General features: G+C 39.5%; 1 protein-coding gene across 1 annotated transcript in view; it reads left to right on the forward strand.

Annotated features, from left to right (window-relative positions):
• fam83c (family with sequence similarity 83 member C) overlaps positions 1-26258 on the forward strand; it is a 42530-nt gene extending 16272 nt beyond the window's left edge. Inside the window, exons 3-5 of the mRNA XM_084316556.1 lie at positions 2626-2750; positions 21147-21383; positions 22093-26258. Coding sequence (XP_084172682.1) covers positions 2626-2750; positions 21147-21383; positions 22093-22930 — 1200 coding nt within the window. The 3' untranslated portion in view covers positions 22931-26258. The remainder of the gene's footprint in view (positions 1-2625; positions 2751-21146; positions 21384-22092) is intronic.
• Positions 26259-27084: the final 826 nt, after the last annotated feature.

The raw sequence follows: 27084 nt of genomic DNA on the forward strand, positions 1-27084 counted from the left end.
CACCTTGGTGTGCGTGTCGGAACAGTGGCGGGGGCGAGGGTGTCGTCCACCGGGTAGCCGCTGTCGGAGCCGAGGAACAGAGTGCGCGGCACACCTTGGTGTGCGCGTCGGAACCGAGAGACGCCTCGGGGTGCGTCTGAGAGGAGGAGTGTGCCAAGCACGAGGATCTTTGGAAGATCCGCGTTGCGCGCTGGAGACTGGAGAGCGTGCCAAGCCCTTGAAGATGCGCGTTGCGCGCTGGAGACTGGAGAGCGTGCCAAGCCCTTGAAGATGCGCGTTGCGTGCTGGAGACTGGAGAGCGTGCCAAGCCCTTGAAGATGCGCGTTGCGCGCTGGTGACTGGAGAGCGTGCCAAGCCCTTGCAGATGCGCGTTGCGCGCTGGTGACTGGAGAGCGTGCCAAGCCCGAGGGTCCGGAAGATGCGCGTTGGTCTAGATGTGCGTCAGGACGAACAGCTGCGCTGGGGTCTGCAGTGGAACGCTGGGGTGCCTCCCGTGGAAGTTACAGGGAGCGCAGAACAGTCTCCTCCACAGGCTACGGCGACAGCAGACGAAGGCTGGAGCAAAACATCTCAAGGCTGGAGAAATCCATATACAGCATTGGTAGACCAGAGGATCTCCCGAAAGAGTCTAGATGTTAGAGAATATGACTCAGCATGAATACAACACGACCCCACGCCGAAACGAGGGGAAGAGCCCTCGTATTTAAAGCCCACAGGGGAACTAATTAGCCTGCCACCACAGGTGCGAGAGGTAATTGATAATAGTCCAGGTGTGGCCACTGAGAGTAAACGAGAGTAAAGAACGAGAGGGTGGGGGCTAGAGAGAGTGAGTGAGAAGGGAATTTCTAACAGTAGGCTTAAAGAAAACAGAGAAAAGGTGGTGAGCAGCGGGCAAAACCTCACATTTATATCGCTATTCTTCATCTCCCCTTTAAAGCGCTGGCACACACGGCCATACGGCCCACAGCAACCTCTGGCGCTGAATGTGTTAACGGTTGGCGCCCAATAACGTATATAAACATTGTTGGTCATGAAAGAGTTAAGCATGACATGGTCTCTTGTTTGGATTGTCCGCTGGTGTCATTATTGCCCTCATATGTAATACTCCCAATCTATTTCATTTATTGATTGACGTAGCCTTTGTCTTTGCTCTGTACAGTAGCTATAGTGTTGTTGCAGGATCATGCTGATGAGTGGGCTGGATATTACCTGCCTCTGTTGGAATTATTCACAAATGTAATATATTAATCCCAAAGCTCCAGCATTGTAGTTAAATGATGTTCATGTATATTGTACATCTCCTGTAGATATGTCATAGTTTGTATGTTCTAGTCCAGTGGTTCTCAAACTTTTTACACCAAGTACCACCTGAGAACGTAGCTGGCTCTCCAAGTACCACCATATGACCGACGTTAAAATACAGTCTATTCAGCTATGTACAGTTCACGCAGGAGGCAAATGTATTCCTAATACCATTATTTATTGTTAACTTGTGTCAGACACAGCCACAATGTACAAAGGGGTAGCACTAGAACTAGCAAACTCTTCCACACAACTCATACAATGCACGGGGCATTGAGAACATAATAACTAACATTCGCAAGTGAGAAAATTAAGAACAACTGTATTTCAGCAAATGTACTTAATTCTCTCTCTCTCTCTCTCTCTCTCTCTCTCTCTCTCTCTCTCTCTCTCTCTCTCTCTCTCTCTCTCACACAGCAAGCAATTGTCCTTCATTCTCTCTCTCTCACACTCTCACACACACACACACACACACACACACACACACACACACACACACACACACACACACACACACACACACACACACACACAGCATGTTGTTGTCCATTGACAACTCACATAAGCAGGGCCGGACTGGGGAAATAATTCAGGCTGGGAAATATAGTGTGAAATATAGCCCCAGTCAGGCCACTTTCTAAGTGGGGGTCGCCCACCAGGAATTATTTTGTTACAAAGACTTAATTTCCTGCATTCTGGTGCAGGAATTTTTGAATTTTCACCCTTTAAATGCCAGTTTGTGTGATGGCATCACAAATTATTGTTAAAAAAACACACAAAAAGTTAAATATTTTCAATATATCAAATGCAAAGTATATTTTTCCTGGGTGGATTATTACAGGCTAGGCATGTGTCAGTGATTAGCAACAATACAGATTTTGATGGATTTTTTGTAATGTCAGATTTAACAACAACTCTTTTCAGAAAAGTGGGAGTATTTCATTTTTTATCTGACATTACAAAAAAATCTAAAAATAAAAATGGTTATGATCAGGGCTGAAGTTGAATAAAAGATGTATGACTGTTTAGACTGCATTACTCTCTGTCACAGTGATCTCCTGGTTGTTCCCCACTTAATTTAACTATCGTGCCGCTGCAACTAGAAACACTGGCCTGGCCTACTTCTAAGTTCAGTGGCCTGACTGCAAAAAAAAATATTATAATTTTTTTTCAAGTACCACCAGCAGTACCACCAAGTACCACTAGTGGTACGCATACCACAGTTTGAGAACCACTGTTCTAGTCGACCCTTGCGGTGAAGCGCCGTTGACATCAACACTACTACTTAACAATAATCTTTTGTTTGTTTGTTTTTATTCCTAGCATATGCGTATCCGCGGTGTGTGTGGAGACACCTACTGCACCAAGAGTGGTAAGAAGTTTACAGGCCAGGTCCAGGAGAAGTTCATGATCATCGACTGTGAGGAGGTCATTGCTGGATCTTATAGGTGAGGAACGAACACACACACACACACGCACAGGCACACACACACTAAGGCCTTGTCCAGACTAAAACGATTTTGATCTTTTTCGTTTTCGTTTAGTTTTCATTTAAAAAAAGGTTTCCGTAAAAACGAAAACGTCTCAAGATAATAAGTGCGTGCCACGAATTTACAAAAATAAATGTCTTTCTTGTTTTTCGCTCTTTTATTTTGAAAACCGACCGGAAGTGTTGTCGATCGTTGTTATCGATAACTTGTGTGTCCGGTGTGCTTTTGTTTTGAGCTGACGCTAGTTTTCAACGGAGAGACACACACACACACCGCGGCGCCAGTGCAGCTTCACAGGCAGCCGGTGATGAGGAGGAGGAAGAGCTGTGGATTTTAATCGGCAGGAGAGAGAGAGAGCTCAAAGCCACATATAATATAATAGCCCGGTGGTGCGGTCGGAGGCTGCTCAAACTACCTGTGTTGTAATACATTTATTGATGTTTAACTTGTCCGTGTGTGTCCAGTCCTTTCGACTAGCAAACGTTGTCTGTATTTAACGTTACCTCAGGATACCACTGTAATTGTAGCAAACGTTGTCTGTATTTAATGTTTACCTCAGTTGGTAAGCTATTTAGCTAATGTTGTTAGCATTGGATAGCATCAACGAACGCTACCTGGCTGCAGCTCAGCACCATGCCATGGGAATACTATTTACTAAATTATGGAGGCTTTTTATTATTATTATTATAATTTTTGTATCTTTTCCCCCCTCCTTTTTCCTCCGTTTTACTCCCATCCCAATGTTAGTCGTTATGCCAATTCCCAATCCCCTTCCTGGTCGCTGCGCACCTACCCCCTACGGTCGGTCTGGAAGAGTGGAGGCTATCACATGCTTCCTCCGACACATGTGTAGCCAATCAACCGCTTCTTTTCACCTGGCAGCGCGGACTCTCACTGAGAGGGTGTAACGTGTGGAAGGATCACACTACCCCCCTTAGATCCTTAGCACACTACCTCACCCAGATCCCTTCCTCGCTGAGCAGGCGCCCCGACCGAACTGTAGGAGTCGCTGTTTACAACGACCAGGACCCACCCACCAGCTTTCCCACCCCTAACACTGCCAATTGTGTTAGTATGAACGACCAGCCAAGCTGGTAGCAATGCCGAGAGCTGGGCTCGAACCCAGCATCTCCTGCACTAGTGGCGAGCGCCTTGCCCACTGCGCCACTTAGCCGCCCTAATTATGGAGGCTTTTTAATCGTCAAGGTAAGAGAGGATTTGTCATGATCAACTGAAGGGGTATGCTATGGAACAATATGTGCTTGGGTTTTCAGAAAAAGGCCAGCTATGTGACGCTAATTATTTAGCTAATATTGTTAGCATTGGATAGCATCAACGCTAGCTGGCTGCAGCTCAGCACCATGCCATGGGAATACTATTTACTAAGGTAAGAGAGGATTTGTCATGATCAACTGAAGGGGTATGCTATGGAACAGTATGCTTGGCTACTACTTGGGTTTTCAGAAAATGTACATTTAGCTGTAAAAGCCCGATCAAGCTCTGTAACACTGTTAAGGGAGATGTCAATCTGTTGTTGACGGTGGTTGGTGATGTTTGGCTGAGAGTTTGCGCATGCGGCGTAGGAGAGGTTGGCCAACGCGTCATCGGTTCAGGAGAAGCCGCGTATTGCTTGTAAATATGGTGACGCAATGGGGGGGCGTCTCCAGAGTTGCGCACTCTGGAGGGTGGTATCAAAAAGTACCGTCTTCAGGCTGCCAGAACGCAGTTCCGTCTGGCAGAACGATGCAAACGATCAAATACTTTGCCTAAAACGACCAAAATGGTCATAGTCTGGACATGGCCTAAGCTGATAACCTTCTCTCTCTCTCTCTCTCTCTCTCTCTCTCTCTCTCTCTCTCTCTCTCTCTCTCTCTCTCTCTCTCTCTCTCTCTCGCTCTCGCTCTCGCTCTCTTTCTCTCTCTCTCTCTCTCTCTCACACACACACACATGCACGTGAGGAAACTAATTAACTCTTTGCTATAGTACCTTATGTAGGACATTCTGTTCCATATCAGAAGGACTGCAGAGAAGGGGTTTGTTACTTCTTTCAACGTGTGCATGTTTCAGCATATCTTGTGATTGGTTATTTTCAACACAGCAGTAGTTAATATGAACATATCTGTGTCAACACATCTTTAACACAGGTTGCAGTCAAAATAAACGTAAGTGTTTTGCTTCAATGTCTGTAAACCAAACATGCACAAATAGCTAGGCCCTACACCCCAAAGAAAAGGAATGTTTTCATTCTCTGGTTGATTGACTGAAATAGCCAGCAGTTAAATATGACATTTTGGTATATTTTCATGACTGGAAAAAGCTTGTTTATGTTGGTAGTGTTCGTAAACAATGGAGTAAATCAGACCTATATTACAATTTGGAAAGTAACTAACGAATTACATTATTGTCGTTACTGAGTAGCCTTTTTGTGTAATTATACCTTTTTGAGTAGTTTTCAAAATTGCTCATTTTACTTTAACTTAAGTCTATTTAGTTTTTAAGTATTGTAATTAGTAAACATTTTAAATTGCATGTGTTCCAAAGTAAAAATGTTGTAGGCTTTTCCATAAGCTTTGCGCCAGTCCTAAATTGCAGTGAGGCAACGTGGTCAATCAGCAGTGAGGAGGAGAACAGGCTGGTGATGAATAAGCGTAAAGAGATAGAGATGGACAAGCCAGAAAGCAAATCAGCAGAGCTAACTCCTAATGAATTCCCCAAAACTCAGATGAAGCTAAGAAATAATGTGATTACATTACATTACCACATTATAGAGAATCAACGGACAACTTCAGCTTCAAGTGGACTACTCAAATATATGATCTGATATTAGCTAAAAAGCTATCCATCTCAGTGATGGTTTGCATTCGCCAGCTTGTCTCATTAGCTCACTGAACTATAATAATGAGCTAGTTTTCTAGTTCACCAGATAGTGAGCTTGAAACATTATTGAATAACAGGGCTAGGCATTTTATTTAGTAAACCCTAAATAAATAATTGTATTTAAACTCTGAGTTAAATACAGCTCAGAGTCTATTTGTTATTCTGTTTTCAACAATAATTTTTATTTTGGCTATAGCACACTGGCAATTGACTTAACTACAACATGCGTTTTGATTAGGGCTGTCAGTTTATCGCGTTAATTAGATGAATTAATTACACAGCAAATTATCTCGTTATGAAAATGAACTCAAAATTAAGAAAAAATTAAAAAAAAATTGCCTTTTTTTTCATTCATTCATTCCATAAGAACATAGAATAAAAAAAATCGTTTTTAAATGACTCATTTGCATGTTCTTGGTATCTGATTCTAGGGACATCTATGGATCTCAGGGAATGTATTCCCAGTGTCAGAAATACTGTGTCTGCTACTAGGCTTGAGTAAATTGTAATGAACCAATTACCAATTTTTATTTTTTATTTTTTTTATTACTGTGAATAACACCATGCTAAAATGTACCAGACCTGAAAAATCTAAGCAAATGAATAAATGGAAGATGATTAAACAGAAGGTTTTGTAGATACAGTACTGAATTCTGCCATCCGGACACATGCAATTTGAAATATGATTATAGAATATCAGGCTTAAAATGGTTATGCGATTAAAATGCGATTAATTAGATTAATTAATTACAAATCCTGTAATTAATTAGATAAATTTTTTTAATTGCCTGACAGCACTAGTTTTTATGTGGGATATTACTTGGAATAAACTTTCCCTACAGCAACCAAGCGGACCACAGCCCACACCCAGGCCTCAAGCACCTTCAGCTTCAAGCAGCCACATGCTCACAAGAGAATCCAGTTTGTCATCAACAATATATAGTAGCCTATAATCTACTGCTCACTCCAGAGTCAGCTTTTCTCAGAATCTCCAACTATTCTATCATCTATTCTGTAACTATCATGATCATCCACTCCACAAATGTGTATATTGGATGGTCGGCACAGAAGCTACCCTCATGTTGAATATTGCTTTGCTTTGTTCATGCACTTTATTTTGTAAAGGTGTATTTAATTAATAGTAACCTCACCAATATATTATATATAAGGATATATAACGTTTAAATGTATATACAGTATATATTTATATCCCCCTCCACAACCACCATTAAAAAAGTAACATAGTAACTTTTACTCTGAATAAATGTTCAATGAGTTACTTTCTACTCACCAGTAATTCAAAGTAACAGTATTTTTACTTGAGTAGGGTATGTTTGTACTTGTCCCACCTATGCCTATATTCCGATTTACAATTGGTAAGGTTCCAGTAAACCTATTTTCCATCCACAATTTAGCCATACCCCACATTTATATGGTAAGAAATTATTGACTAAGAATGAGGAGGACTTTGCATTAAAACATTGTACATAGAATATTACATAAACATTACCTCGACTATTTTTATTTTCATTTCTAAGCTCAAAAGCGTGTTAAAAATGTGTTGCAATACAAGAACTTCTGACTACAGTCACAACTGTGTTGAAAACGACGCATTGCTTTTAAGAAAAGTGCGAGTCCAGACTTAGGGAGAAGCTACTGTATGGAAAAAACCAAGCATCATGGAACATAATGAAAGTGGATGAACACTCTGTGCAGGGTACAATGCTTGTCTTGTGTGGCAGTCCGGCCATGCTACTGTAAGCTAGAAGCTGTTAAGAGTTTTGGAGAATACCAGCGTAATAAGCCGCAATTACCATTGAATGCTCGATAGCAGGGAAATAGTTTGCCATGTAATGACTGTTGTGAACTGTTTGGATGAGTTATTAGCATCCATGTCTTTGTTGCTGGTTGTGTGTTGTTGTATCCTTGTGAGCTGTGAAGATGTTTTGTTGTTAGATGTGGTGTTGGCTTAAGCCCTCTCTCCCTCCCTCCATTTCGTTTAGCTTTGTTTGCATTTCAGTCCCACAGAGAGATGTGTGTGTGTGTGTGTGTGTGTGTGTGTGTGTGTGTGTGTGTGTGTGTGTGTGTGTGTGTGTGTGTGTGTGTGTGTGTGTGTGTGTGTGTGTGTGTGTGTGTGTGTGTGTGTGTGTGTGTGTGTGTGTGTGTGTGTGTGTGTGTGTGTGTGTGTGTGTGTGTGTGTGTGTGTGTGTGTGTGTGTGTGTGTGTGTGTGTGTGTGTGTGTGTGTGTGTGTAGGCGTTCAACAGTAGAACTGCTAGACAAACAGTGTGTTGAGAAACCCAAGGGATTTCAGCTTAGTGTCAAGAGAGAGAGAGAGAGAGAGAGAGAGAGAGAGAGGTGATGACGACTCATGACACTGTCACGTCAGCTGAACCTTAAATCATTCTCATTTAATGGAGATTTTCCACTGACAGACAGAAGTGAGTTTGAGCTTCAGAGAAGCTCCATACTGTAAGTCCCATCTACTGTTTGACATGTTAAGGTTAGAAGTGTATCTTGGTTACGTGTGTGATGCTGCCTACAAAGTCTACAGAAGTGTACTGTAGCATTCATAATACATATTGACAGTATCATGGAAAACCTTTAGATAATGACGTTGTTGTTTTTGTAGTTGAACATCCGGTCTGCAACATGAAAAGGGACAATGAACTAATGTAACACAATATTTCTGTTCCAAATCCCACTATATTGGCAACTGCCTAACTTACTGTAGTTTTAGGACTTTGCTGTGTAGAGGTAGATTTACCCTTCTAAAATGTACAAATACAAATGTCCAAATCAACGTCAGCACAATGCATGGATTGCTGCTAGGGATGTCCCGATCGGAATCGGAGCCGATCACAGCATACTTGATTAGTATTGATCGGTATTGGCTATTATATATAAAGCCCGATCACATTACAATCTTATTTTGTAAAAAGAAATTGCCAAAATGAAAACCGTTAAGAGAAAGCTGCCATGTAGGCAATTATTTTAAGCAGAGCTATTCAATTACCAAGCATATTATCTTACCTACATTGGATTGATTTAACTAACTTTATTATACTTGAAGTGTGCACTGTGCAGCTGTATTATCTAGGAATATATCAGCTCAGCACTCAGTATTGGCAGATACTCAATATTAAATTACTCAGATCAGGATTGGGGGCAAAATAACTGTAGCACCATACTCTCACCAAAACTCCAGGGTCTGTAGCATCCATTTAATCCGTGCTCTCACACACATCAGACCTGATGTTTCTATGGACCAGCATAAGTCATATGTGTACATATTGTATAATTGTTTTGATTGAAACAGTACCTGTGTTTTATTGAAAGAAGGAATATAGTACTGTATAGGACAGGTGCTGTATATGGACAGGTACTGTATACTGTAGGACAGGTACTGTATAGGGACATGTACTGTATACTGTAGGACAGGTACTGTATACTGTAAGGCTGTCCCCGAAGCCTGTTTTTGGGATTCGAACTTCATCAGGGTTTTTCCGAACGAACGTTCGAACCTTCGTTTTTAATTAAAAAAGTGTCAAATATATATTTTTTCAAAATACATTTACATTTTTTTTTTATATAAATATCCTCAAACTAAATCCTCAATTTGAATAAAGTGATTACTCTGATAAAATTAGTCTTTCTTTTTTATTAAATCAACTTTCTTTAATGAATAGAACTCAGCAGTTTTTTTTAATACTATAATATTAGTGTAGCCTACTCTTTATCTGCAACTGTGAAGACACATTTTGGTTTAAACAGAATGAAAAGACACACACACATTTTATTTTTATTTTTTTTATGAAAAAAAATAATTTGAATTTTGATTTCGAATTGTATATTGTACATTGCTGTATATTGCTGTATACTGTAGGACAGGTACTGTATAGGACATTCGGACAGGTACTGTATAGGAACAGGTACTGTATAGGACAGGCACTGTATAGGAACAGGTACTGTATAGGAACAGGTACTGTATAGGAACAGGTACTGTATAGGACAGGCACTGTATAGGACAGGTACTGTATAGGACAGGTACTGTATAGGTACTGTATAGGACAGGTACTGTATAGGACAGGTACTGTATAGAACCGGTACTAGGTACTGTATAGGACAGGTACTGTATATGAACAGGTACTGTATAGGAACAGGTACTGTATAGGAACAGGTAGGTACTGTATAGGACCGGTACTAGGTACTGTATAGGACAAGTACTGTATAGGACAGGTACTGTATAGGACAGGTACTGTATAGGACAGGTACTGTATATGAACAGGTACTGTATAGGACAGGTACTGTATAGGACAGGTACTGTATAGGACAGGTACTGTACAGGTACTGTATGCACAATGGGTTGACAGGCAGCAAACCAAGCTAACGGTGTAATGCACGGGTGAGGTTATTGTCAAGGTGCCAAGTTGCGCACTCAGGGCAAATGTTTGAGGAGGAAACTATTGCGGTTGGCATGAGTTATCGCCGCATTATCTAGAGAATAACTGAGGGATAATCAACCAGTAGGCGTGTGCGTTGACCGTTTTTAAGGCACGTGTGGAGGCGAACAACCACCTGACGTGCAGCAAATTGTTTAAACGCACAAGTTGATTATTCCACTTATACCATGGTCGTTTGCCAACAGTATGAAATAAAAGCATTTGCAAATTCTTGGTGAAAGTTTTGGACTTGCAATTGGTGTGTTCAAACGGTTTTAACACACACCTGCCGGCCAATCTGGACAGAGTCTTCATGGTATAATTGTGAAGAATAACACTTAGAACAAGACTCTGCTTTCGGAGATACTGGTTTTACTCTTTTATATCTTACCTGCTCCAATACATTTGAAACAAACACAGGTATCGCTATACACTTGAGGGATAAGAAGAATGCACTTTAACAAACAGCGTATTACAACGAGTACTTCACCAAAAAGCAAAAATCCTGTTTTTATGATAGAAAAAGTTTGCACATCATACAATCTAGGGCTGTCCCCTACTAAGGATTTGGATAGTCGACTTTGATTGGCCGAAATTAGCCGATAGTCGACTATTACAACTGGTACAGAACGCCGCTGCCAGGCTGTTGACCGGAACCCGCAAGAGAGACCACATCACCCCTGTCCTTGCCTCCCTTCATTGGCTTCCAGTACGCTACAGGATAGATTTTAAGGTTCTCCTATTTGTTTTTAAAGCCCTTAATGGTCACCCCCCCTCCTATATCTCAGACCTCCTATCCCCCTATTCCAACACCAGGTCCCTCAGGTCAGCCGATCAGAGGCTCCTGACAGTCCGGAGGTCTAACCTCAAGCTCAGGGGGGGCCGTGCCTTTGCTGTCGCAGCCCCTGAACTGTGGAACAGCATCCCCACCTCCATTAGGCTTGCCCCCTCGATAGATGCCTTCAAATCTAGGCTCAAAACCCACTTCTACCTACTAGCCTTTCCCGTTCACTGACTCATGCCCTGTTTTCCTATGTGTTTGCCTGTGTGCCCTCCCATAAAACGGAGTGTGATTGTTGTCAATCCCCAGGCCATCAGGCTGCTCAACGAACAATAAACACTATGCAACAACCATCAAATGCACACAGCACACACATCCACACACACACACTCACTTTAAACAAACAACACACTGCAGCACCCACTCTCCACACTTTAGATCACCTAAACACACTTTATATGTATTGGTAAAGGATTTGCACTACAACTCGTACACCTTACTGTAAATTGTACCTAAATTGTACCTCATCCCATTTCTGCTTTGCACTATATAGTATTGTATATTAGTACATTGCATAGTATATTGTATATTGTATGGTAACTCAGTTACTTCTATTCTGCATCGAACATTGTGCATTATGTCTATACTGAACACTGTGACCTCTATTTTTACTTCTTGTCTAGCACAGTCTCTGGAGCGTAACAGTAAGAAGCATTTTGTATAAAAGTATTCTGTACTTCTGTATGACAACTATTAAAGAAACTTGAACTTGAAACGTATCTATGTGTATCTACCCTCTGTACAGCACTTTGGTTGACACGTGTCATGTGTCATTTTTTTCTTTTTTTTCTTTTTTTATTATCATTCTATTTGGGCTGTGGGGGTGCTTAATGTCTGAAGGAGTTGACAGAAGGCTTCTTGTCCTCTGCGAAAGCATGCAATTGGTCCACTGATGGATACATCTTGATATTTGTCTAGTCTAGTGTGTTCATTAGATGGGTGAAATCCTCTTTCAGTGCCTCTGTGCCTGTTTTCTTAGGCAGTTAGCCTCTGGTATGCTTGCCATTAGCGTTAGCCACGCTTCTAGGCCTATTTTCTTTTGGAAAGAATGATAACAAAAATTATAAAAAATTCAAAAAAATTCAAATTTATTATAAATCTTTTTTTTTTTGCATTCGACTAAGAGGTTGGCAGTCGACTACGGCTCCTTTCAATCGATTAGTCGACTATTCGACTAATAGGGGTCACCCCTAATACAATCAGAACATTTTTATATTCTCAGATTATTTGAAAAATAGATTACTAATGCTTATGTCATTCTTCTCTATATTTCTTCTGGTCTGTTCTGTGGGCCCATGTTATCTTGAAATCTTGAAATCTAAAGGGAACACTTTAAAACACAGTAAGCTTAGTCATTGAATTCATATTACTATGTGCCTCTTTTTGAAATAGATAACTGAAGTGTTGGACAGCAGTGGTGCTGGGTCATTGAACAGGACAATTTAAAAATACAAAAAATAAGGATATATTTGGCCATTGTTCAAACATTGCAATGCACATTACATGCTTCAGGAACTTGTTCAAGAACAAACATTTCACAATGTCTCAATGACATTTTCATGTCCTTGTCATGTATGAGAGAGTGTTAAGTAGCATCACTTTGTGGACCCTGGTAGGACAGGGATTAACAATGTCAGTCAATAATAAAAGGTAAACAGAGTTGTATGTATGGAATAAAAATGAAACACCAACACAGTTCTAGAGAGTTAATAAACACCAACATAGTTGCATGAATGAAATCAACGCTAAACAATTACAACACAGTTGTATCAGTTCCTTTTATATTACTTCATGGTAAACTGCAGGCATTTCAAATTGAGTTACATGTGCATGAGTAGGTACACAGTACATTTCGCAGAGTAAGTTTTACTCAAACTGAATGTACTCAGTTTGAGTGTACTCAGTATAAGTCGATTGCATCGATTTCATCGATGCAATGTACTCAGTTTGAGTCAAATTTACTTTGCGAAATTTACTATGTAGTGACTCAATCCCACATATGGGAGAGAAATGTAAATATTCAGCGCTACGCAAATCATGTTTTAACAAATTATGCTATCAACGGCATAAAAGATCTGTGAAAAACAAGTGCATTTTCTTTTGTTAAAACAAACAAAATTATATTTGAACATTTAGGTCAACATTCCCCAAAGATATATGAAACACGAAACAAACTTTGATCAGATTATAATGCAGATGTTGCACAGTGCAATCCACTGAAAATGTGTTGTTGAAATATGTCACTCTTGATCATGAGCTGGATATATAACCTATGGTTTCAAGGGATGATAAACCTACTATAGAATCAAAGTAAGTTTGATGAATTAAAATCCCCATTTAGAGGTAGGGGATCCACCACAGCTTGGCCTGGCTTCTCGTGCTGCTCTTATCCATGGATGGTGGTGTCAGGTCCAGCATAGCCTTTGCCATATTTTCCTTTCCCTGTAACCTCTGGATGCAGCCTTCCACTTGTCTCTCTGTTTTCTTTCTCCCTTTCTGATAGCTCATCTGACTTCACATGTGGAATCTTGCCCTGTTGTCTTCTCTGGTGCTGAAACAATGGTGTATGATTCTGGTGGGCTAAATTACATACAAACTCAAGTTCAAGATATTACAGAAAAGGTCATTCCTAATCCTACTAACATGACAGTTTAGTCAGTTTGAAATACACCAGAGAACATGTTACCTAGGGGTGGGACGATACATCGATCCAGATCGATATATCGATCTAATTATCAATGATCCAATAGGATCGATGCAACGTAAAAAGATCGGTTAATATTGATACTCTTATTTTGAAAATCATGTAGCAAGTCTCATTACGCCCAAGCGCAGCTCCGGCAGCTGGATTTGCGCAAGATCATCATGCGAGATGTGAAAACAAACCATCTGACAGGTTAGCGGGATGCTATACGCCCAACAACAACAGCATGTGAAATGCCCGTGTGTGAAGACGTTATAGCAGGGCTTCAGAGTGTGCCTACAGTATTTGGTCGCATTTTGCAACCCGAAATAAGTCCCTGCTTTTTCTTTCGCAACGGGTCCAATGCATCTAACATGCTTTGCATCCTCGCCAATGCTAAGCTAACCCTGCTCAGAGGCACAGAGAAAACAGCGGACATAACATAAAAAATATAATGCATAATAAATGTATACATGATCATGCAACATAAAAAAATTGGGTAACACTTTATAATAACACTCAGTTATAAGACCTTTATAAGGTATTTGTAGATAATGAACTAATCATGAACAAACCATTTATATACATTCATAAATTATTATTAAATCATTTATAACTATATTTATATAACATTTACAAATTAGTTATACATTATTTATAACTCATTATCAACATTGTTTGTACTTGATTTGTTCATCATTAAATACTGTTGTTTAATGTGTAGTAAGTAACACATTTGTAGATGCTTTGAAAAATGGATATAAAAAAACGACTATACCTTTTGTAAAACATTCTTAAAATATCTATAAATCATTTGCAGATGTTATTGTGTGCCCTAATCTAAAGTGAAGACTATTCATAATTAACAAATGTCTAATACAGTTATACAGTTAATTATTTGTTGACTTTTTCATCACCTGTTACAAATGTAGCTTTCGAATCCACCCTTCTTTGTGACATCAAACAGTGACAGAATTAGGACTATAGATAAATGCAATTTTATTAACATATAAAATGCATGTGCACTAGAAGTCCGCACGGGCCTGATATTTCGGCCCCAGCCCTCGGCATTCAGGCCCGGCCCTACCCCTAGCCCGACAAGTTAAGCAATTACTAAGCGTTAGCCCGACTAAAAGCCAGAGGCCAATATTACATTGTGATGACAGACGCATGTCTCGCACACACACACACACACACACACACACACACACACACACACACACACACACACACACACACACACACACACACACACACACACACACACACACACATAACTGCTCGTCTGCCATTTCAGCACCAGGCAGGCGCTGTCGCGCCTCGTTGCCTATACCTCTCTCAGCAACAATTAAATGCCCCCACACTGCATACAGACTAAACATGAATGTCATCATGACACAAAAGCATACAGAAAAACACTCATAAACCAGCAGCCAATTAATTTGAGTAAATCAGGACTCACCACTGTCGCTGTTGATGAACGTCACGTCAGCGACAAAAACCTCTTGCCTTAAACAACGTTAACAAAACGTCCCCAACCGGCTAAATCCAAGAACAGCACTGTCTGTTCCCCTCTCCTCGAGTGTTCTCCCTGCGGTCAAAATGCTTCCAAAATGCAGCTTTCCTGCATTGGGAACTTTTCAAAAGCTCTCCCTTTAGTATTTTATCTGTTAGCTTATCCATCTTGACTCGTAACGTTAGCGCCCACCACATCAAGTACGTCTACTACACTAAATATAGGACAATAAGTTGTAGGTCGGAAATGATGGAATAGATTTACCAACAAAAAATGTGTTTAGCCTGCTCATACCTTAAAAGCGTGGGGCAGCACAAAATAATTCGTATGTAGCTTCCATTCAAACTGACGAGAACAAACGTGAAGTCTCACTCGCGTGAAACCCCCTTTGCATACTACTCCTGGGTCCTAGTGTCCCCCAGGTTACACTATATGTTATGTGTGCACATGCATTTTATATTTTAATAAAATTGCATTTATCTATAGTCCTAATTCTGTCACTGCTTGATGTCACAAAGAAGGGTGGATCCGAAAGCTACATTTGTAAGGTGATGAAAAAGTCAACAAATAATTTACTCTATTAGACATTTGTTAATGATGAATAGTCTTCACTTTAGATTAGGGCACACAATAGCATCTGCAAATGATTTATAGATGTTTTATGAATGTCTTAACAAATAATTTGTTAAACATGAAAAGACAAGTCTGGTAATTGCTTTGTGTGTATTCATAAATGTCCACAAATAATAAACTATTAGACATTTGTTAATGAATAGTCTTCACTTTAGATTAGGGCACACAATAACATCTGCAAATGATTTATAGATATTTTAAGAATGTTTTAGAAATCATTTGTTGAACATGAACAAATAAATGGAGGTATAGTCGTTTTTTCATATCCACTTTTCAAAGCATCTACAAATGTGTTACTTACTACTACACATTAAACAACATTATTTAATGATGAACAAATCAAGTACAAACAATGTTGATAATTAGTTATAAATAATGTATAACTAATTTGTAAATGTTATACAAATATAGTTATAAATTATTTAATAATAATTTACGAATGTATATAAATGGTTTGTTCATGATTAGTTCATTATCTACAAATACCTTATAAAGGTCTTATAACTGAGTGTTATTATAAAGTGTTACCAAAAATGGTTGTATGAACAGTTTGGGAGAAGGAGGTAGGGAGGGGTTTTAGGTTGTGTGTTGTGAGTTCCAAAAAATGGAACTTAAAGTTATTTTAAGTTTAAAGCTCAATATATCAAAATGTGGCACTTTACATGAGGTCTATTTTTATTAAAAACAATAGATTGTTTTTCATTTAAATGTCTGGAAGAGCTAAAAAATAAAAATGTCAAATTATATTTCCGTTGCCTTTTTTGAGTTGATAAATGTTACTGATTGTGTTAAATGGGCATATGATATCGTCTCATATCGATCGCAGGCACCTGAATCGTATCGTATTGTGGGAGACTTTGTGATATCGGCAAATATCGTATCGTTGTCCAAAGAATCTATATCGTATCGTGATGAAACTGGTGATTCCCACCCTTAATGTTACCTATAGTTTTTTACCTTTCTTTTTTCCTGGCAAGATAGTCTGTACTGAGCAGTTAGGGGTTAAGTATCTTGCTCAAGGACACTTCGACACACTGCAGAGAGGAGCAAGAATCTAACCAGGAACCTTCCGATTACCAGACGACTGTTCTACCTCCTGAGCCACAGTCGCCCTTAATGTAGAGTAACATAGCTCACTACACTTTCCAAGTAGTTGCCCAACACTGGATAAATGTTGGCTGAAGGATTATCATACATAACAGAACTCTGTATAGGAAGCATTGATCCTGAAAAATAAAGATTGTGGAATTGAAAGTCATTTTGACAACCCTTTTACTTTAGCCTAATGTACTATTTGATTAGCCTGGACAGACAGTGGATGGCCAACATGTTGGTTTGTTCTCCACTGTCATCTGGATTGACCATATTCACAGAGTGGACATTTTGCTCTTATGTCATGCTCAGGTTGAGATTCCTTTCTACCCTCTTCTCACCTGAGAACTGACTTGAGATTAAAAAATGTTTCTCTTTGTGAAGCTATGTTGCAAATGTCTTCCATTAATTTAATCAAATTATATTAAAAAAATTATACTATTATATTTCAAGTCCGAGGTCACGCAAAGAGGACAACTTGCTGTACACAAATTATGTTTTAGAATACATACATGGCCTTGTATTGAAAATATGACCCACTTACATAACAGTGCTGTTCTGGCTCCAGTTTTGACTGTCAAATTAAATGAGTCCTTCTTTATTGCAGGTCTTAAAGCGGGTATCTTGTGATAAAAAAACATTTAAACTATCTACTGTATATGGCAAGGTGCTGGCACCTATAAAGAACACTCTTATTGCAGGCCTTGAAACAGTTGTCTTGCATTTACATGTACTGTATTAGGTAAGTTAGGTGTGTTCTGTGGAAGTTAATTTGCCTGTTCTACATTTGAGTTGCAGCATGAGTCATGAGGACGTAAGCTGTCCTGCAGGTTATACAAATGCTATTCAAACCAACGGTGGCTGGCTTTTTTTCCAGCAGGAGCCTTTCGCAATTTGCCAAGAGGACATGAACAAATATCTCCTAAAGCCAGAAAGCAGAGTCTTCATGAGACAATATTTTGTTTTAGTTTTCTAACATACATTGTAGCACTAACAATTATGAACTTGATAAAGTCCCTATGCCCCTATATCCCCCTAGGTCATTCCATCCAGACAGTTGGTTTCCCTATCCACTGTCAGTGTAGCAGATCCCAGATTTCTCTCTTGATGATATTACCAAGAGAGTCCTAGCTTTATTGATTCTAGCTTAAGTAAAAAAACATTTAATCTGTCTGGTAGGTGAACCCCATTTCCAAGGTGTCTTTTCATGGCAGAGTAGCTCTGCCTAAGATTGGCAAAACCCAACTGTCTTGTCACATGATCTTGTAAACTTAGGCCATGTCCAGACGAAACCGATTTCGGTCGTATCAGTCAAAGTATTTTATCGTATGCACCTTTCATCCACACGGAATTGCGTTCTGGGAGCCTGAATACGCTATTTTCGGAAACCGGCTCCCAGAGTGGGCAAATCTGAAGACGCCGTCTTTACAAGCCTATACGCATATTTTCCTGAACCGATGAAGCTATAGCCCACCTCTCCCTTAACCCACATGTGCAAACTCAGCCAACATCACAACAACGGCATCGTACAGAGTAGTTGCGTTCATGTTACAGAAGCTATTGAGCTTGATCGGGCTTTTGCAGCTAAATGTACTGCCCCTATACAACAGATTGACATTTCCCTTAATCCGCATGCAAACCCAGCCAACAAAAAAAATTATACATATATGCATTGATATGTCCAGATATGTCCTGGCTAGAAGTGTTTATTAAACACCGGGAGGCTACTGTGATTAAATACACGATACTAGCTAGAGATTAGCGTCACATAGTGGGCCTTTTTCTGAAAACCCAAGTAGTAGCCAAGCACATACTGTTCCATAGCATACGCCTTCAGTTGATCATGACAAACCCTATCTTACCTTGACGATTAAAAAGCCTCCATAATTTAGTAAATAGTATTCCCATGGCTGGTGTTGAGATTTACGATGCCAGCTGTAGCCAGCCAGCTAGCGTTGATGCTATTCAATGGTATCAACATTAGCTAAATAGCTAACCAACTAAATACAATAGACTGGTATCCTGAGGTAACGTTAAATACAGACAACTTTTGCTACAATAAGACAGTGGTATCCTGAGGTAACGTTAAATACAGACAACGTTTGCTAGTCGAAAGGACTGGACACAGGGACAAGTTAAACATCAATCAATTAATACAATTAATTACAACAGGTAGTTTGAGCTGTGATGTCGTGGCTACGTGACCGCACCATATTATATACGGCTTTGACACGCTCTCTCTCTCTTAAATATCTCAATCAACTTCCTTGTCTGAGGAGGCAATGAGGCTTTTTAAACAAAGGTTCAGTCACTAAACGTGGAAGTAAAGTTTAAACAAACTCCTGGGGGCGGCTTTCTAAAGGTTTCACTTATGTGAGTTCACCTGATTGGCCCAAGTACAATCCTGGTCCCATTAGTGGTTGAATTTCCGCATTATTGCCAAGGTTGTCCTGGACAACAGTTTCTTTGTCTTTCTAGACCTGATCTTCAAAGGACTTTGGTCTGCGAAGGGATTTGTGGTTGGTGTGGTTTCTATAGACCAATGTCTGTTTGAGATGTTTAGTTTCTTCCAGTGGAACTTGGATGATTCTTATCCACTCTGTTTCATGTGCTTCAGGCCTCATTAGAAAGGTGCTTTCAGGGTGGAAAGGAATCCAAGCTGAGCATGACATGAACAGCAAAATGGCCACTGTGTGAATATGGTCAAGGAATTCCAATATCCAAGCTAGAATGAGAAATGAAGAGAGGACAGTGTCACCATGAGCACCTGAGCTGGGCTGTTAGACTCTTGTGACATAACTGCCCCTCCCTTTTAGGCCGGAATCCTCCCAGATCCCAGTTATCCTGAATGCACCTCAGCCTCAGTAACAGATGATTGTAAAAGTCAATGAGTGTTTGACCAGGAAGTTGTCAACAGTAAATCCAGGATGATTTGCAAACGTATCAGTTGGACTAAATATTTGATCAAGGGTAGCAAACAATTTAAAGTGACAATTTGTCTATTTTGTGCTCTCTTGACTGAAGTCCGTTGAGGTTTTTAAAAGGGGCCTAAAAACATTTATTTTTAACAAGGCATTTGCCTGAATTCTCCTTTTTTAATTTTATATCTGTATGTTTCTTCCTTTTCATTGGTTGTTTTATTCATTTTAATTGTTTTGATTCATTTTAAGTTTTATCTGTCTCCTGTAGCACTTTGAGATTGTCACAAATATAAAGTGCGTTACAAATAGAATTTATTATTTAGTTGAAAGCATGTTACGGTAGGTACATTGTGAGAATTTAATTATTATATTTGCAAATTGCCAGCTTTTCAAAAAAAACGGTTAAATACATATTCCACATAATTATTAATATAAACGTTTATTTGCACACTTCAGTATTGTTCTAAAATAACGTCACCCTCTCCAGTATCAGGGGTGTTTTTTGACATCCTGCCTGCTTGTCTTCTGTAGGTTTACCCAGTAATGAACATCACAGTATTGTGTAAGAATTCCTTTCTCATCTAGCAACACATTTCTTTTTAGAAATGTTGGATACACATTCCATATTATGTCCTACCCTTACATACTGGTGGAGATAGGAATGATACAAATAATTATAGACCAATATCCAAATTGTCTTGTTTAGCTCAAATCTAAACAAGCTAAATTCTTGTACATTTTCAAATCAAGGAATCTCTCTATAAAAACTCTGCTCTGAGTCTGCATCAATATACACGTCTATGCTATCACTGTTTATCACGTTGTGAATGACATTGTCAATGCCTCAGATGAAATCTTTTTGTGGACCTAATTATCCAAGGCATTTGACACTGTTGCTCATTCCTTGCTTTGACATAATGTTTGTTAAGTAATATTGGTTTTTAACTCAAGTACTTGTGCTTGTTATATAGAGCTTTGGCTAAGAGGAGTGCTCTCATCATGGCCAGCTAGGAGACACTGCGGAGGAGAAGGAGACAATGAGTTTAAGTATAGAGAGAGGTGGGGGCCGTAGCCCCTGGCCTCTCACTTAGATGTCAACTAAGCTATTGTTAAATCCATGATTTTAAACCATTCTGTGTCTGTTTGTACCTGTTTTAATAGATTTTAGTATTTTGTATCTTGTATCTTTTATTAACTGTTTTACTGATTGTTCTCTTTATTTTGTAACTTTATCATTCTGTGTCTTTTTAAGTCTCAACATCATTGTGGATGATCTTCAATGATTTCTTTGAGGATAAGTGAAGGCAATAATAATAGTTATTTTCATTCCCTGCCCCTCTTCCCTCTCTAGCTTCACCTGGTTATCGGCTCAGGTTCATAGCAACTTGATGATGCATTTCTCAGGCCGCATCACCGACAGCTTCGACCGGGAGTTCCGGTGTCTGTACGCGGACTCTGAGATCATCGACTGTTTCCACAACCCGGAGGACGAGGGCGTACCCTACTACCCCTCCTACCAGGGCATGATGGGACCTGGCATGGGTACGGGGCTAGGACAGGGCTTGGGGCTGGATATGTTCTCCGACAGGTAAGACATCACAGTACCCAGGATCTCTTTCCTACTTTTATATGTTTTGTAATTCACAGTAGTCCATTCCTAGGTCATCATTAACCGTTGTGTAGTATTTGGAGTGCTCAGATATGGAGTCACATGTCATGTATACGTTTACTGGCCTGTGATTAAACCCTGAACAGCTTCTCTCTTGAGTCTCATGTGCTCAGTATATCTCTTCACTTTTATTAAACAAAGAAAATACTGAGTAGATCTTAAGTTAGAGCCCCATTCAGCTATCCTAATGTAAACAAATGGGTAACCCCACCAAAAATGTTTTAATAATAGTTGATTAACTGAGCTCTTGATACAAGAACAGATATATGTGAGTTTCCAATTGTATTTGCTGTATTTGGGGTCTGTAATAATTATGTTTACATTGGTAATGTTTGTAAACATTGGATTGAAGCAGACCTATATCAAATCAAACTCTGTATATACAATGGTATGTGAATACATATTTTATTTCTTTAAAATAATATCTGCACTACAGTTATTTTCATTACATTTGTTGTTGAAGGCTGTGTGCATTAATTATTACTTTCTTGCTCCATGATACATAAGATAAGATAATATCCTTTATTGATCCCCTTGGGGGCATTTGCAACACTGCAGGTTATAGCAACATTCCAAGTAAATATAAGTTGCGTATGCTCACTTCCTGTTTCCCTCCCTCGTCCAATAGGCAGAAAGAGCGGGAGAGGGTGTGTTCTGAGCACTCCAGCAGCCAATCAAGTAACAGCATGTCCAGCGTGAAAGCTGCGCCAGGATTGGCCTCTAACACCGTCTACAAGGTCACCCAAACTCACGACAAAAAGGACACAAACAACACTCAACTCACAACTCACAACTCTCACCTGAGCCCTGAGAGGAGAGGAGGAGGAGGGGAAAGAGAGAGAGAAAGAACGCCCACGCCCCAGAACCACACGCCACCAGGCACCCGTGTAGGCCCTAATGGGGGAACTAGTCCCGGCTCACATCCAGAACGTTCACCAACCTTTGGCCAATCCATGGGCATTGAGTGGACCAAGTCCAACCCAGCTGACTTCCTGCGTCCAAGTTTGGGCGGCACAGCTAATAAGTTCCAAGCATTGGGTTTGTATGACCACAAACCCAGTCAGTTCCACAGTGCAGGGCTTAACCCTGGCGCCCCGAACCCTAAAGTGCAGCCCCCACCACCGGCGGCTGAAAACAAACCCACCGCCAAGCCGAGGTCTCCCTCCTCCAATCCTTTCATTAACAAACTCACAGACCTCTTCCTGCCCCCCTCCAGCAAAGACAAAGAGTCAACCATCTTCAAGAGGTCACCCCCGAACAGCAACACCACCTGGGGGGGTCCTGACCTCTCCCAGCCAGAGCCAGAGAGCCAGCAGAGCCCCCCACCGCCCCCGGGCCTGTTGATGAACCGACAGGACCAGAAGCGAATGACACTGGGCCACAGCAAACTGGACCTGGTCAACCAGTATAACAAGATGAAATCCAGACAGGTGTACAGCCGCTTTGAACTGAAGAACAACAACTAACTGGAGGGAAAAACATGTACAGTATGAGCAGTTTATACCTGCTGTGGAGTATCTGTCCAGATGAAGAGCAACAGGTACAATTGCTGATTCAAACTCAAGAACAGCAACTAACTGAGGATACTGGATGATGGGACAAATTAGCTTCACCATATCCAATATCATCATTCACAGACACACACACTCATTTGTTGTTTCCCAAATGAATAGTGGACATTCTTCAAGTCAAAACGTACAGTTGAAACTTGAGCTTGACACTTGGACTATGCTTAGATTCCATTTAATCCAAATCTTTGGATTAGCTTTCCAAACTTTGTTTGTCCGAAGGAAGCAACAGCTGTGATTGGAGGATCAAGAAAGGAGGGTGTGACTTGAGACAGGTCAATGAACCCTTTGACAATTTCAGGTCCTTATTCATTTGTCAAAAGCCTCCTCTATAGAACCTGTGGTTTACATGACAGAGTTTACATGACAGAGTTTCTGATGATTGAGACAAGGTGATGGGTCGATAGGGACACACAGTACACACCACAGTACACACAACATAGGATATAATTAAATGGTGTGCACAATTAACAGGGTGTAGTTATTGTACATAATAAACTAGTAATAATAAAACATGTCCATGTTCTCATCACACCAGATGCCATGTGGAGCCTACATCACATTTCTTTCTTTCTTTCTTTCTTTCTTTCTTTCTTTCTTTCTTTCTTTCTTTCTTTCTTTCTTTCTTTCTTTCTTTCTTTCTTTCTTTCTTTCTTTCTTTCTTTCTTTCTTTCTTTCAATAGATGCCTTGCACAGAATGTTTGTGTAGTTAATTTATCTGTCTTCCAAAATGGCTGCCTGTAACATACTGTAGAAACCATTGTTTTGTACATGGCAATGAGACAATGGTTGCTATGTGTTGATATATGAGAAATATATCAACAAAAATCATTGTGGGTCTTATGGCTGGAATACTTTGTTGTATTATTACTGGATCTTGTAAATGAGTCACAGTAGAACAGTACTATTGTGCTTTTCCAGTGCTCTACCACTGCACAGCAATTAGACATTTTCTTTTGAAAGTGGTCACAAATGGTTACATTGCAGCCATACTGGAAGAAAGAAAAACACTCCTATGCAGAGCTGTCTCTATGCCTCACAGCCTCCAAAACACCTCTGCCCATTTCTTTACCTGTATGGCTGCGTTCATCGTCTTTACCATGGACACAAGGCTGCACAGATGCCATGTGATTTAATCATTTAACTTTTTTCAACAAAATTTCTGTTCTTTTTTTAGAAAAGAGACTAGATTACAATAGTTGTACAATAGTATTGTGTTATTTATTCAATATGTTGAATATTATGTTGAATATTATGTTATATAATACGAGCAAAGGTAACACCACTTAGTTTACTTCCTGTTTGGGCAGAGATGTTTGACAGTGGAACGTCGTCCAAGTCTCAGCATAGGAGAGTGAGAGAGAACTACACACACTACACTAGGAACATTCTGTGCACAGTCTCTGTTGCTTTAACGATGCACAGCTCAAACTAGAACAGTGTGTGCCGCCATCAGCTTGGGTTCACGGGCACTTTTCAGTCCTTAAACAAACACCCTCATCCGCAGTGACTTACAGTGCCGTAATTGTTTATTGAGTAGCTGTGTATTATTAATGCTGTAACAAGCTATCATTGCAGTGAGTAAAGGTTTTAATAAGCAGTACTAGCACAGCTACACAAACAATTCTGGAGAGGAGGATTGTTCTGTTGCTACTGTCGTTTTTATGAACAAACTGTAAATTGAGGAAATAAAAGGGCATCTTAAAGCCATACAGAAGTTAAATTTTGAGGCAATGTAGACTGGGAATAATGGAGTGTTGGTTTCAGGAATGGGATTTTGGCAAAAGGGAATAAAGCAAACTATCACTGTGGCCTAAACATGTGAAAAATTACTGTTGATCATAGCTGTCGATTGCTTATCTCCATCGCCTCAGAATGCTCCCTGTTAATCATAATTTAAGCATTCTAATTTAAAGATTTCTTTTTATATAATTATACAGAAAATAGAGCACCACTGCTTTCTTTGCAAATATGTAGAATGTGTATATAATCCTAATGGCCTTTGGTGCTGAATTAAGAAGAAACAATAACTTTTAGACAATAACCTTTTTTATATTGTGGAAGTGCACTTGCTTTTGTATCATGTTTAGTAATAATAATGTTGTAACCTGCAGTGATAGCCGCTGTATAAAATCCTCCCTCTCTGCATTTATCCTCCATACTGTACAGCGGTAGCATTGCAGAATCCCCTCCCTCCACCCTGTACCACATTAACCCATTAACGACTACATTTAGTATGTTAGGGAAAAGCCCCACAGAATTATTTCTGTTAGAGGTAGAAGCACAATATGTGCTGTGAGAACTGCCAAGACACTGTATTGTTACTACACCAGACAAAATTAAATATATATTTATTTCATATATTTATCATGCCTTAATTGGTAGGCAAAATATTTTTTTTAATGCAAGAAATCATAAACATGTGTTTTAACAATCATTTGGCATGCTAAACATACAGTATAGCATGAAATACATTTAGAAAAAAATTACTTTCCAACTATTTGATATCATATATTTGTTGAGATAGGTAAATTTATAATGTTTATTTATAAAAAGGTTTATAAACAAATACACTGTCTACCAATCAAGGCATGATACATAATGTGAAAGCAAAACGTTTAATTTTGTCTAATGTAGCCACCTGTATTGGCAGTTCTCATGGCAAAGTTTGTGTTTCTACCTCTAACAGAAAAAAGGTCTGTGTGGCTTTTCCTCAACACACTAAATATAGTTGTTAGTTATTAATGGGGTAAACATACAAATTTATACAAAAAAGAAACGTGCATTGTAGCTTCAGACGTTGACCGGTTTGAAACATCAACTGATTTGTGGTCAACCCAGCTAGTATGTAAAGGACGTCTTTAAATTCCAGTACTGCAGGACTTTCTGAATAATTACTATTTTTTTTGGAGTGGAACAACAGTGTTGCACACATGTTAATATTGGCACTTATACCATGGATACATGTGTATTTACTCATTATCTTTCAATCCTATGTTCTATCTTCTTGTACAGTGCAGATGTTTGCTGTTGACATCAGCTTAACAAGGTGGTTGAAAATAACCAATGATTTGAATATGAATATTTGGGTATTTCATATAAAAAAGATTGTTAACGCTCCTTTTTACAATCAAATAATTGTGTTTATATTGTCATCAACACTCAGTGATTTATCATTATGATGAGGGATAATCTACAAAAAACCTGAATTACTTTCATCTGATAAAATCGTGTCACTTTATTTCTATTTGCATAACATACATGTACTGTACTGTATATCAAAGTACTCAGTGTCAGGAATGTGGGTCCTTAAAGATATTCTTGGCTATTGATGTTTTTTTACATAATATTTTCTGCAGAATGTGAATTTCAGCTTTAACTGCTGAGTCTGTATACTGTATATAGAGTCATTATGTCCTAATCCTTCATCCTAGTGCCCATATCCAAGGGCTATATTTGTAATGGCTGTGATACATAAGGCAACTTTTTCTTAACAAAGCTGGGGTAAGCAACTTCAGAAAATTGAGTGTCCTGTCCAGCAAAAAATAGAGCAAGCTCGTCATCCCTTTTTAAGCACAGCACCATGCACTGCACATGCAGAAAGGTTTTCCCACAGACACTCAAAGCAGCTTTGATGTGCATTTGTTGTCGTTAATTGGTACTTTACGACGAGGAACACCGTGGTGGGGTGAGTTGATCTGATCCACTGGGCAGGCCAAAAAACCCTGATTGGTAGTTCAAATTCAGGCCACCCTGATATTTTGGAGTGGCTGATTACAGGGCCTGCCTGGTCAGTCACAGAAATCGTTTTTCTTTCTCAGAGCATTTGATTTATTGGTCATTGTTGGGATGTAAAGAGAATTTCACCTAATTTTATGACCAAAATATATATTTTTTAACCCAGCTTTAACTATATGTAGAAATGGAAATGGCCACTACTGTAAGAAGTATAGTTGCTTCAATCACATAGAAACATTGGGCCTCATTCACGAAGCGATATAAGAACAGAATTCCTCTTATTTTGTTCTTAATAGGGATGTCCGATATTATCG

This window comes from Notolepis coatsorum (genome assembly GCF_963971535.1).
Source record: "Notolepis coatsorum genome assembly, chromosome: 6".
NCBI classification, from domain to species: Eukaryota; Metazoa; Chordata; class Actinopteri; order Aulopiformes; family Paralepididae; genus Notolepis; species Notolepis coatsorum.